At 37.3% G+C, this 13,868-nt stretch overlaps 1 protein-coding gene across 1 annotated transcript in view; it reads right to left on the minus strand.

Annotated features, from left to right (window-relative positions):
- The window catches only part of LOC132543515 (N-alpha-acetyltransferase 20-like), a 44,435-nt gene that overhangs the window by 30,467 nt on the left and 100 nt on the right, over positions 1 to 13,868 (minus strand). Inside the window, exons 2-3 of the mRNA XM_060207027.1 lie at positions 11,253 to 11,277; positions 9,617 to 9,707 (exon numbers count right to left, since the gene is read on the minus strand). Of these exons, the coding sequence (XP_060063010.1) occupies positions 9,617 to 9,707; positions 11,253 to 11,277 (116 nt within the window). The remainder of the gene's footprint in view (positions 1 to 9,616; positions 9,708 to 11,252; positions 11,278 to 13,868) is intronic.

Below are 13,868 nucleotides of genomic sequence, written 5' to 3' on the forward strand. Positions count from 1 at the left end.
AAAGTATAAAATTTTGGTTAAAAAAACTCTGGGGTGTGAATAATACAGCTAGGCGGTTATTAGTATGGGACGCTTTCCGTGGTCATCTTACTGAAGATGTAAAAAAACTGGTTCGTCAAAAATATAATTCAGACATCTGTGTTATACCCAGAGGATGTACATGTAAGCTACAGCCAGCAGATGTGTCATGGAATAAACCCTTCAAACAACAAGAGATCCCAGAGGGATCTTGGCGCCCACTATTTGAGGATCTATTTTCAGTTCTTGAAGATTTGTTTATTTTTTTTGTTTGTTACAGGTGTTGTAAATGTTCATGAACTGGTCTTCATTGAATGTACTCAATGATGGCACAAGATATTTTTATCAAGCACTTATTAGCAAATATCATTTGAAAAAGATCCCAAAGTATTATTAGATAGCAGTCAGTTACAGGTGGATAATGGACAATATGTTTGTGCTGTATTACTGTCGATATCCAAGGTGGCGGCCTGTGGGCCACCTTGATTTCAACTCAGTCCAAAAAAAGGTACAATGCACAACTAGGGACCAAGGGAAACCAATATCTATGAAATATCAGAAGGATCCATCCAGTATTTCCTCAGATATAGCAGTAACAAGATTTTACTCTCAAAATTCAAGATGGCTGCCTGTCAGCCATCTTGATTTCCGATCAGTCCAAAAAACTACAATGCACAACTTGGAACCAAAGGGAACCTGCATATGAAATTACAGAAAGATCCATCCAGTACTTTCTCAGAAATAGTGGTAACAAACTTTTACTTTCAAAATCCAATATGGCCACCTGTCGGCCATCTTGAATTCGAATCAATCCAAAAAAGGTACAATGCACAACTAGGGACCAAGGGGAAACTGGATATAAAATTACAGAAAGATCCATCCAGTACTTTCTCAGAAATAGCGGTAACAAACTTTTACTTCCAAAATCCAATATGGCCACCTGTCGGCCATCTTGAATTCGAATCAATCCAAAAAAGGTACAATGCACAACTAGGGACCAAGGGGAACCTGCATATGAAATTTGAGAAATATCTATCCAGTACTTTTCCAGAAATAGCGGTAACAAAAATTGTTTACGGACGGACGGACGGACCACGGACCACAGACGCAAGGCGATTTGAATACCCCACCATTTGATGATGGTTGGCTAAAAACTTGGAGAGGAGAGTTGTATGACAAATGGTGTTTCAATGGCCCCATTGAGAAAACCAAAGCAGGGAATCGTAAAGCCCCATCTAAAGCTGTAATGTTGTCTTGGGTCAAGACAGCATGGGATAGCATTAGCCCGGACACAATCAGAAGATCGTTCAAAAAATGCGGTATCACAAATTCGCTGGACGGCAGCGAGGATCATATTTTCCAGCATGATTCTGACGATGAGGTATTCCAGGGGTTTAGTGAAAATACGGTAGGTGGTCTTATTATAGAACAATGATATATCACTGTTACTATTTTTATCCAAACTCACATAGGTGGGCTTATTTTAGAACAATGATATAACACTACTAGTATTTCTATCCAAACTCGCATAGGTGGGCTTATTATAGAACAATGATATAACACTACTAGTATTTCTATCCAAACTCGCATAGGTGGGATTATTATAGAACAATTATATAACAATGTATTTCTGTTCAAACTCACTTGGGTGGGCTTATTATAGAACAATGATATATCACTGTTAGTATTTCTATCCAAACTCACGTATGTGGGCTTATTATAGAACAATGATATAACAATGCAAGTATTTCTATCCAAACTCACTTGGGTGGGCTTATTATAGAACAATGATATATAACTGTAAGTATTTCTATCCAAACTCGCATAGGTGGGCTTATTATAGAACAATGATATAACAATGCAAGTATTTCTATCCAAACTCACTTGGGTGGGCTTATTATAGAACAATGATATATCACTGTTGGTATTTCTATCCAAACTCACATAGGTGGGATTATTATAGAACAATGATATATCACTGTTACTATTTCTATCCAAACTCACATAGGTGGGCTTATTTTAGAACAATGATATATCACTGTTAGTATTTCTATCCAAACTCACGTATGTGGGCTTATTATAGAACAATGATATAACAATGCAAGTATTTCTATCCAAACTCACTTGGGTGGGCTTATTATAGAACAATGATATATAACTGTAAGTATTTCTATCCAAACTCGCATAGGTGGGCTTATTATAGAACAATGATATAACAATGCAAGTATTTCTATCCAAACTCACTTGGGTGGGCTTATTATAGAACAATGATATATCACTGTTGGTATTTCTATCCAAACTCGCATAGGTGGGATTATTACAGTACAATGATATAAAAATGTAAGTATTTCTGTTCAAACTCGCATAGGTGGGCTTATTATAGAACAATGATATAACACTACTAGTATTTCTATCCAAACTCATGTATGTGGGCTTATTATAGAACAATGATATAACAATGCAAGTATTTCTATCCAAACTCACTTGGGTGGGCTTATTATAGAACAATGATATATAACTGTTAGTATTTCTATCCAAACTCACATAGGTGGGCTTATCATAGAACAATGATATAACACTGTTAGTATTTCTATCCAAACTCACATAGGTGGGCTTATTATAGAACAATGATATAACACTGTAAGTATTTCTATCCAAACTCGCATAGGTGGGCTTATTATAGAACAATGATATATAACTGTAAGTATTTCTGTTCAAACTCACATAGGTGGGATTATTACAGTACAATGATATAAAAATGTAAGTATTTCTGTTCAAACTCACATAGGTGGGATTATTATAGAACAATGATATATAACTGTAAGTATTTCTATCCAAACTCACATAGGTGGGCTTATTATAGAACAATGATATATCACTGTTGGTATTTCTATCCAAACTCGCATAGGTGGGATTATTACAGTACAATGATATAAAAATGTAAGTATTTCTGTTCAAACTCACATAGGCGGGATTATTATAGAACAATAATATAACAATGTATTTCTGTTCAAACTCACTTGGGTGGGCTTATTATAGAACAATGATATATCACTGTTGGTATTTCTATCCAAACTCACATAGGTGGGCTTATTATATTCACTTCGCTGGCTTATTAACAGGCGTGGACTTATTGCCAGATAAAAACAATACAACATTTCTCGTTTAACAATTGTCATAACATATGTGTATACATATTAATCTTGAAACTTTCATACATCAAAATGTATTAATCTGTTTTCATTTGGTAATATTGATAAGCTTAACCACCAAGCATCCTGTTGGATAGTCATAGTGGCAAGGTTTAGTAAAACCTTAACCACCAAGCATCCTGTTGGATGGTCATAGTGGCAAGGTTTAGTAAAACCTGTCAGTGTTTGCTGATACATGTATCTTATTCTTATACAAAATTTATTAAACCTTTAGAATTTTACAACATTTATCTCAAAGAAAAGGCAATAAAATATGACTTTCTTTTTGAATTTTTAATGTTGATAATGAACGTAATACTTCCTTCACATCACAAACGTCAAGACATTGCACTATTACTGTGTATTGTAACCACAAACTTAAACTTGGTGCGGTGTGGTGACGTGTACCTTTCATCTCCTGTATTAATCAAAAGTACAAAGACATCATCACAATATAACTCTGTATTTCTTTTTAACACAACATTCACTTAAGACAGAAAGAGGTTGTTAATTCACCACACAACAAGCTGGTATAGGGGAGGTAATTGCAAAATAGTTTCCAGAAATGTAAGTTTTGAGAACACTTATTTAAAGCAAGTTGCTAATAGCAAAGATCTTGTAAAATTCTTTCAACTGTGCAAGAATCAGTTACAAAAAAACTCAGCCTTATGAACGTAAGTTACCAAAAGTATGAATAACTTTCTTCCAAGCTAGATGAAATTACCAATGAAAAAAAAATTGATGATTTGCACATGATGAAAATTTTAGTTTTTCACCTGCCACCATGCAGTGAATGAAAATTATCGTATTTCAACCTGTAACATTTACGATGCAATATCCTCTTTGCACATGTAGATACTGTTGGTTCCACCTGCCAGCCTGGAACATATACATTTCTGTTATAAGTTCTCAGACACCCTTTCTGCATTTATTGACAAGTTAAAATTTGAAATCAGTTCAATTCCAAAGAAAATTTACCACGCTTATGAGCAAAAAAAGAAAGAATTGGTCTGAAATGAAATGTTCTTAACAAACCAAATAACCATTAGTGTCATGTTTTATCAGAGACGACATGGACAAGGTCTACTTTATCAAAATTCTTTATTATCACAAGGATCTGGTAACTTTCTAAAAAATCCTTATCTCTAACATTGTTTTTAACTGCACAAAAGAAACAGGAAGTCTCTGGCATCCTCCATCTCATCATATCAAATCTAAGCAAAACAACGTGTCAGGTTCAGTAATTAAATTTCTACTGAAGCCGTGCTTTCTGCTCAGCAGAAATCTATGCATCTTGCTAAAGATTTAATTATACAAACTTTATAAAGTCTCCTTATATGGTTAAAATACTTCTGTATCAACATGTACAGACATTTAACACTCAAGTGAGCACTTTAATGATAGCTTCCATAATATGTAACTGTGATCCTTAAGGAAGATCATAAAATGTGTTTTCTTGGTGCCCTCTCCCTCCCTGGATTCTTAATAGATAAATGAGAAACAAAACTGAACATTTTTTAAACATATCTAGCAATGTAGTATACATGTCAGCATAGAATTTATTCCTGTATTTCAATAACACAGTCCTTGTATAATTATAATTACACTTTCTCATATCAGAAGTTTGGAGCCAAATGAAATAATGCCAAGTAATGATTAGGAGAGTGAAACTGACAGATTAACGGTTCCAGAAGTATGGAACCAACAGATTAGTGATGTCAGCAGAGTGGAACTGATCACGATGAGAAAAATCAACAGAATAGTGGTGGGACTGGAGTGTGGGGCAACAGATTAGTGGTGGGACTGGAGTGTGGGGCAACAGATTAGTGGTGGGACTGGAATGTGGGGCAACAGATTAATGGTGGGACTGGAGTGTGGGGCAACAGATTAGTGGTGGGACTGGAGTGTGGGGCAACAGATTGATGACGAGTTGGGATAGAGGGATCAACAGATTAGTGGTGGGACTGGAGTGTGGGGCAATAGATTAGTGGTGGGACTGGAGTGTGGGGCAATAGATTAGTGGTGGGACTGGAGTGTGGGGCAACAGATTAGTGTGTGGGACTGGAGTGTGGGGCAACAGATTGATGACGAGTTGGGATAGAGGGATCAACAGATTAGTGGTGGGACTGGAGTGTGGGGCAACAGATTGATAACGAGTAGGGGTAGAGGGATCAACAGAATAAGTGGTGAGACTGGAGTGTGGGGCAACAGATTGATGACGAGTAGGGATAGAGGGATCAACAGATTAGTGGTGGGACTGGAGTGTGGGGCAATAGATTAGTGGTGGGACTGGAGTGTGGAGCAATAGATTAGTGGTGGGACTGGTGTGTGGGGCAACAGATTAGTGTGTGGGACTGGAGTGTGGGGCAACAGATTGACGACGAGTTGGGATAGAGGGATCAACAGATTAGTGGTGGGACTGGAGTGTGGGGCAACAGATTGATGACGAGTAGGGGTAAAGGGATCAACAGAATAAGTGGTGGGACTGGAGTGTGGGGCAACAGATTGATGATGACTAGGGATAGAGGGATCAACAGAATAAGTGGTGGGACTGGAGTGTGAGGCAACAGATTAGGGGTGGGACTGGAGTGTGGGGCAACAGATTGATGGCGAGTTGGGATAGAGGAATCAACAGATTAGTGGTGGGACTGGAGTGTGGGGCAATAGATTAGTGGTGGGACTGGAGTGTGGGGCAATAGATTAGTGGTGGGACTGGAGTGTGGGGCAACAGATTAGTGTGTGGGAGTGGAGTGTGGGGCAACAGATTGACGATGAGTTGGGATAGAGGGATCAACAGATTAGTGGTGGGACTGGAGTGTGGGGCAACAGATTGATGACGAGTAGGAGTAGAGGGATCAACAGAATAAGTGGTGGGACTGGAGTGTGGGGCAACAGATTGATGACGACTAGGGATAGAGGGATCAACAGAATAAGTGGTGGGACTGGCGTGTGGGGCAACAGATTGATGACGAGTTGGGATAGAGGGATCAACAGATTAGTGGTGGGACTGGAGTGTGGGGCAACAGATTAGTGGTGGGACTGGAGTGTGGGGCAACAGATTGATGATGAGTTGGGATAGAGGGATCAACAGAATAAGTGGTAGGACTGGAGTGTGGGGCAACAGATTGATGACGAGTAGGGATAGAGGGATCCACAGAATAAGTGGTGGGACTGGCATGTGGGGCAACAGATTGATGACGAGTTGGGATAGAGGGATCAACAGATTAGTGGTGGGACTGGAGTGTGGGGCAATAGATTAGTGGTGGGACTGGAGTGTGGGGCGATAGATTAGTAGTGGGACTGGAGTGTGGGGCAACAGATTGATGACGAGTTGGGATAGAGGGATCAACAGATTAGTGGTGGGACTGGAGTGTGGGGCAACAATTTGATGACAAGTAGGGGTAGAGGGATAAACAGAATAAGTGGTGGGACTGGAGTGTGGGGCAACAGATTGATGACAAGTAGGGATAGAGGGATCAACAGAATAAGTGGTGGGACTGGAGTGTGGGGCAACAGACTGATGACGAGTTGGGACAGAGGGATCAACAGATTAGTGGTGGGACTGGAGTGTGGGGCAATAGATTAGTGGTGGGACTGGAGTGTGGGGCAACAGATTGATGACGAGTTGGGATAGAGGGATCAACAGAATAAGTGGTGGGACTGGAGTGTGGGGCAACAGACTGATGACGAGTTGGGACAGAGGGATCAACAGAATAAGTGGTGGGACTGGAGTGTGGGGCAATAGATTAGTGGTGGGACTGGAGTGTGGGGCAACAGATTAGTGGTGGGACTGGCGTGTGGGGCAACAGATTGATGACGAGTTGGGATAGAGGGATCAACAGATTAGTGGTGGGACTGGAGTGTGGGGCAACAGATTGATGACGAGTTGGGATAGAGTGATCAACAGATTAGTGGTGGGACTGGAGTGTGGGGCAACAATTTGATGACAAGTAGGGGTAGAGGGATAAACAGAATAAGTGGTGGGACTGGAGTGTGGGGCAACAGATTGATGACAAGTAGGGATAGAGGGATCAACAGAATAAGTGGTGGGACTGGAGTGTGGGGCAACAGACTGATGACGAGTTGGGACAGAGGGATCAACAGATTAGTGGTGGGACTGGAGTGTGGGGCAACAGATTGATGACGACTAGGGATAGAGGGATCAAGAGATTAGTGGTGGGACTGGAGTGTGGGGCAACAGATTAGTGGTGGGACTGGCGTGTGGGGCAACAGATTGATGACAAGTTGGGATAAAGGGATCAACAGATTAGTGGTGGGACTGGAGTGTGGGGCAACAGATTGATAACGAGTAGGGGTAGAGGGATCAACAGATTAGTTTTGGGTCTGTAGTGTAGGGCAACAGATTGCTGACGAGTTGGGATAGAGGGGGCAACAGATTAGTGGTTTAACTGGAGTGTGGGGCAACAGATTGATGATGAGTTGGGATAGAGGGGGCAACAGATTAGTGGTGGGACTGGAGTGTGGGGCAACAGATTGATGATGAGTTGGGATAGAGGGATCAACAGATTAGTGGTGCTGGATTAATGAGTTGGGATAGAGGGATCAACAGATTAGTGGTGCTGGATTAATGAGTTGGGATAGAGGAATCAACAGATTAGTGGTGCTGGATTAATGAGTTGGGATAGAGGAATCAACAGATTAGTGGTGCTGGATTAATGAGTTGGGATAGAGGGATCAACAGATTAGTGGTGCTGGATTAATGAGTTGGGATAGAGGGATCAACAGATTAGTGGTGCTGGATTAATGAGTTGGGATAGAGGGATCAACAGATTAGTGGTGCTGGATTAATGAGTTGGGATAGAGGGATCAACAGATTAGTGGTGCTGGATTAATGAGTTGGGATAGAGGGATCAACAGATTAGTGGTGCTGGATTAATGAGTTGAGCTCTTATATTTCATATTCTAAACTTTTTTTGCCTTTTGATACCAAAAAATATATCTTTAAATGTGATCCCTAACTTTCTGTGCCCAGCCTAGTCATAGCAGAATAAACAATTTAAGTTTCTTAGACGACAGAATTGAATAGACAGGGCTACCAACTACTTGTTCCTTAATGAAACAAGATGGCTGCTTGCGAGCCATTTTTTTCTTCTTCTAATAAGTCCCCAATCAAAAAGGCACAACAAAGGTCTAGAAGAAACCTATATTGATATGAAAACTGAATAGGATCCATCCAGTTCTACTGAAGAAATAGCAATAACAAATTTTACTAGTCAATGATAATAATAATAGCTGCCTGTCATCCACTTTTTCATTAAGATCAGTCCCACAACTCAAAGGGCACAACAAGGGACATAAACAAACTTTCAAATAAATTTTGAGAATGATCAATTGATAAAGTCGTAATGATAACAAGAATTGTTTAAAGACAGATTGATGGACCATGTACGAAGGGCAACTTAACAGCCAACCATGTGACAATCGTGGGCTAAAACAAAACTGTACTTCAGCTTTACGAAACGTTTAAAGCATAAAAGGCAAATACCATATTATCATAATTGACTCATTAAGAATTACAAGTCTGTATGTAATTTACATAAGATATGCATGTGCTTTTTTTCACAGCATAGTGACAATGACAAAAGAGACTCCATTATAAACCAGAATTATAATGACATTGATATGTTGATGTTTCAACTTCTGTTTGATGTGCAGATGTTAAATTATTTGACCTTTGAGCTTACATAAAATTGCACAGGCCATCATCTTTAGGGCAGTTTCATCTGCAAACCTTTTAAACTTTTGTCTGTGCGTAAGGCTGGTATTTTTTTCGTTTTCGTACAAGTCTTATTTAATCAGTATGCTGTGGACAGGACATGTATAGAAAAGTCAACATAATCTTATATTGGGTATAAGTCTGTAGAATTCTATCATTAATCATATTTCCAAACTCAGTTTGACATCACCAATTATGGCTAAAGATCTTGGATCATTCCCACATAGGTAACATCAATACCCTATCAGGCTTCATCATCTTGTTTCCAAACCATGACCTGGAATCCATGACAAATTTTGGATCAGTAATTGATTGCAATTCATAAGCTTGATGATGAAAACTGAATTACATTCGAGTCTGTGGTGTGTTGCCATGTTGGTCATGTTTCCAGAATATTTAAAGTTTGACATAACTGGTACAACTTTTAAGCCTCCTGTACCAGGAGTTAATTCAGCATTACTCCAACATAAATCTTTGTGCACTATAAGAACAGCAAGAAGCATTTTGTGACAAGGGAGGTAATTCAAACCATATTAAACACAGTCCAGGTCAGGTTTTTCAGCTTTAAATTCTAAATTGGAAAAAGCATGAATTTTTCACAATAAATTCATTTTAAATTTCTCCTGAATTAAAATACAGAAAATGATTGTTACATATTAGGTATACTTACTGTAACCCATGATCTGTCCATTGGGGGATTCAGCCACCTGGAAGTATTCTGGCCAGTGAGCAAGGTACTGCATGTAGAAAGGCAGGCCATACTGGCTAGTTAAGGAACAGTAACAAAAACTGATGATGAATTTGGCTTATTTTGTTAAATGCTACACAGTGCAAATTCCCCAAATAGATCCTTCTGAAAACCGAGCAACTCTTGAAATGACCATGTATGGAATGACATCCTCTTTATCATAGTAATAAAAACCTTTCCAATACTGATCCCTCTCAATTCCGAATACTGAAATAATTTTGTGTCCGAAATGATTGAAATGTACAAAAATCACTTCTGAAAACTGACTTTAACTGAATAATCAAGATCTGAGTGCTGACCAGCGGACCATGAAATCAACACCTCTGAGGTAACAGTTGTAAGCTTTGCCCCCAACGCTTACGCCCATCATGGGTAGGCTTTGTACACATTATCTACCCTGATTGGGAGGATTGTAATAAACATAATGTTAAGTTATCTGTTATGACAAATTAAAACCATATCAAATGAGTCCATCATTTTACAGAATTGAGAAAGTAGAAATAAGTACTGATACACAGTTAGAAAGCCTTGATTTCTATCTAAAACATGAATAACAAAATGTTATTGTAACTCATACAGAATGGAAATATGAATCAAGTATTATTTAGAAGATAAGTTATTTTCAACTGATCAACAAAAGCACATATTCATCCAAATAACCGGTTGGTAACACGTTCGGACAACCTGACCATCTAACTACGTCAGGCCATACATACGTCCGAGATTGCCAGGCAATGCCCAAATTTGTAAGTTCAACTAAAGATGCATAAAGTATACAAATATCACTAGTTTTTCACTTTACAGAAAAATTTTTACTCTATAAAACTTTTTTTTCTATATACATTTGGACACGTGCAGTGGAAATAACCTGTAAGAGAATGGAATCTGTAAAGTAATATGCAGAATGACATCAGTTCAATTATATCCGAATCCCATACGTGATCAGTTTGGAAAAGTTCCATCGTATTTACTAATTACTAATTATATAAACGTACATGCAGTAAGTTAACTTTTCTCAGACAAGAGGTTTTTTTCCTCATTTTCAACGTTTGATCAACTTTGATTTACATGTATGCACTTTTCTCAATACCTGAAGGTTGCCAAAAATATATCCAGTAATAATTTGTGTGTTTTTGTGTTCTCTAATGCATACAAGTCTACAAAAGTATACATCTGCACTTAGTGCTCCCAACTATTATATTTTGTACATAGTTGGAATGTTTTCATAAAAAAATATAAGAAATTTTCATGAATGTAGCCCTTATCATTTCATTTTCTGGGATGGAAACATCTAAGTATTGTTATAAATTACTGACACATTTTCATACCTTATTCTAAAAGTGACATTCAATCAACATCTTTAGCACGTATAGGAGTTTAACAAATACACTATGGATTACCTCCCTTGCCTTGCCACAGGAACCAAACAGTTATGGTATTTGGTTTCTAGAAATCTAGTACAACAGCTGAGTGCATCTTCTAATGAATGATAGATGCTATAATTGGCTTACAGTTAAAAGATATATGGATCAATGTTGACTTTGTTTGAAAAGGATACAGTTTCTGTGAGTGGGTCCAAATTCCTGAAGATTGAAAAACAACAAAACATTACAAAATTATGGCAAAGCAGTTCGTAGTTCGACATATACTGTAGATCAACTGTCTTGAGTGTGCAATTTACTTTTACTATTGAAGCAAAACTGTAAAAAGAAAATTAAATGCCATGAATTACGCGACAGGCATAATAAAGAACAATTGTCATACTGAACATTTGTTGACTATTATGTGCAATTTATTCTGAATGTAAGTGTACAGAACATCAGCCATAATGCATTTAGTAATTATTCAGTGTCAAGGACAATTTATTCTATTGAGTGTGAAGGAGTTCATGTTTCCTAAATGAAACATGCAGGTGAAGATCTGCTATGCGTTTAATTTGCATGAATTCTATGACAGGTTTACCTTTATAAGAAACACCTTTATAAGAAATAAAGTAAGCTTTTAAATAACTGTGATCAACTTTCACATTGCTATCTTAACAAAGCACATGACTCCTATTACAAATTTGAAAGTTTATTAGACAGGATTTTCCCTTGGGGTAATATATCACATGCTGTTATTGAAGTGGCAAGGTTTTTATGGTCTACAGACAGGTCAGAATAATGATCTGCATTCCTGAAATGTCCTACATTAAGGTGCATGTCATGGCCATATTACCAATCAGATATGTGGCTTCCTATCTATATAACATCACTTTATACATACATGTTCATCAGGTGGTATGTCTTAAAGTAGTTAAAAGAAATGCTTCAAACATGAAGATGCTCATTTGTCAAAAAAAAACCTTTTGATTAAATATGTCAATTTTTTTTATTATATACATAATGTACCTATCATGTTCTTAATTAGGTCAGATTGGGACCACTCATAGAAAGTCAAGACTGTCTTGATATTGTGATTTCTTCACAACCCAGTGTGCCCTATATAAAACAGTCACAGTTTTTTTTGTTATCATTGTAAAAAAATTCATTTGAATAGTCTTTTTGTTTATTGAGTATTTCAAGTTTTGTGAAGATTCTCTGAGAAATTTCTATTTGGACGACAAATGAAGAGATCAGTTATGTAGCTGTATTTGTTCATTGTATTTTGAATTGCTACATTCTTCTTTCCATCCATACCTAATTTATGAAATGGTTTTCATAGCTGTTTCAATGGCTAATAAATGTTAACTACAGCATTACAATTATATTGTAGCTGTTCAGTTTGCTAACATAGACCTCAATGATATAGCCATGATCATTTTCATATTACAGAAATGTTGTAGCTGTTGACTCTGCTAACAAATGCCTTTGTGATAATACTGTTACATAGTGTAGCTACAGAGTTTGCTGACCAACAAACTGCAGCAGCTGTGAATGTGAATGCCAGTCATGAAGATCATTATAATAAGTATCGGGCCACTAATTTAATTTCAAGATCAATTAATGTGATGGATATCAAGTTTATGGACTTAACACATCATTGATGTGCCTGATTATAAATTAGGTTTCTTACTGTCTACTAATAAAAAAATGTGTTATCCTTATCTAATCTTTTTCTGATGCAAACCGAATACTGCTAGCTTTTTTCCTATTTTAAAAAGAACTTGCTCAAATTTAGGCTTAAGTGAAAGATCAGTTTTAATTATATTAATGGACAACAACCAGCAGATTCTCAATTACAGCAATTTTTGTAAACCTGGAACAGAAAGAAAACATTAACAATCTTCTTCAAAAAACAAAATTTGTTAAACAAATCCCAATCAGCCATAACATATACATAAATGTGAAAAAATCTCATATTATAAGACTTATTCAGTGAACATTAATATTTTTTTAAAAAAAGGTTACATATACCACAACAAAATACTGGAATTTGAGGATGGACTGATAGACTATATCTCTTTTGTCATATCTGGGAGCATTTTAAAACACATATCAAGATGAAGAATACAAATTGGCCAAAAAAATTATACATGGAAGTACTCAACATATCTTATGTTGAATAGATTTAATCTTATTTTTGTTTTCTTTCTGCAAGTGTTACAAATAGACAGCTACATTCAAATGTAATGTCATGCAAGTCAATAGCTCATTTGATACAGAGATGGACAAAATGGCTGCTCTGAAATACAATGCAACTAGGAACCAAAGTCTAGACAACACAATGTGACCTTGCAAAATTGAAACAGTCTCGACTTTCTGAGGGTGTTTCCAACCTGGCCACATAAATATAAAAGGGATGAGTAATGAAAATACACTGTCCCTTGTAGAGTTGAATCTTGTGACCCTAACCGGACACTACCTCTTGCGTTGACTAAAACGAAATTCTAACCAGGCGACTAGTAAGATGACTTGTATAGCTTAGCTTAGTATAGCTTAGTATACTTGTACTCTCAACTTCTACATAAATAAACCAAGAAGTGAAAAATATACGTTTGGTTGTACAGAACAGGCCATTTTATTACTGTTAACAACTGATGAGACAGGCTTGACTTTAGTACTATCAACCTTGTTAGCTTCATGGTTAGTTTTCCTTGCAGACAGAATTTCTGTCTAAATCCCATTCTGATTTCAGGATTTTAGCGTATTTACGTGCTAATTCTGAGATAGCTATTAAATGAATGTATAGAAAC

This window comes from Ylistrum balloti, unplaced genomic scaffold (genome assembly GCF_031769215.1).
Source record: "Ylistrum balloti isolate Yb309-2 unplaced genomic scaffold, AGI_CSIRO_Ybal_v1 Utg369758, whole genome shotgun sequence".
Taxonomy (NCBI): Eukaryota; Metazoa; Mollusca; class Bivalvia; order Pectinida; family Pectinidae; genus Ylistrum; species Ylistrum balloti.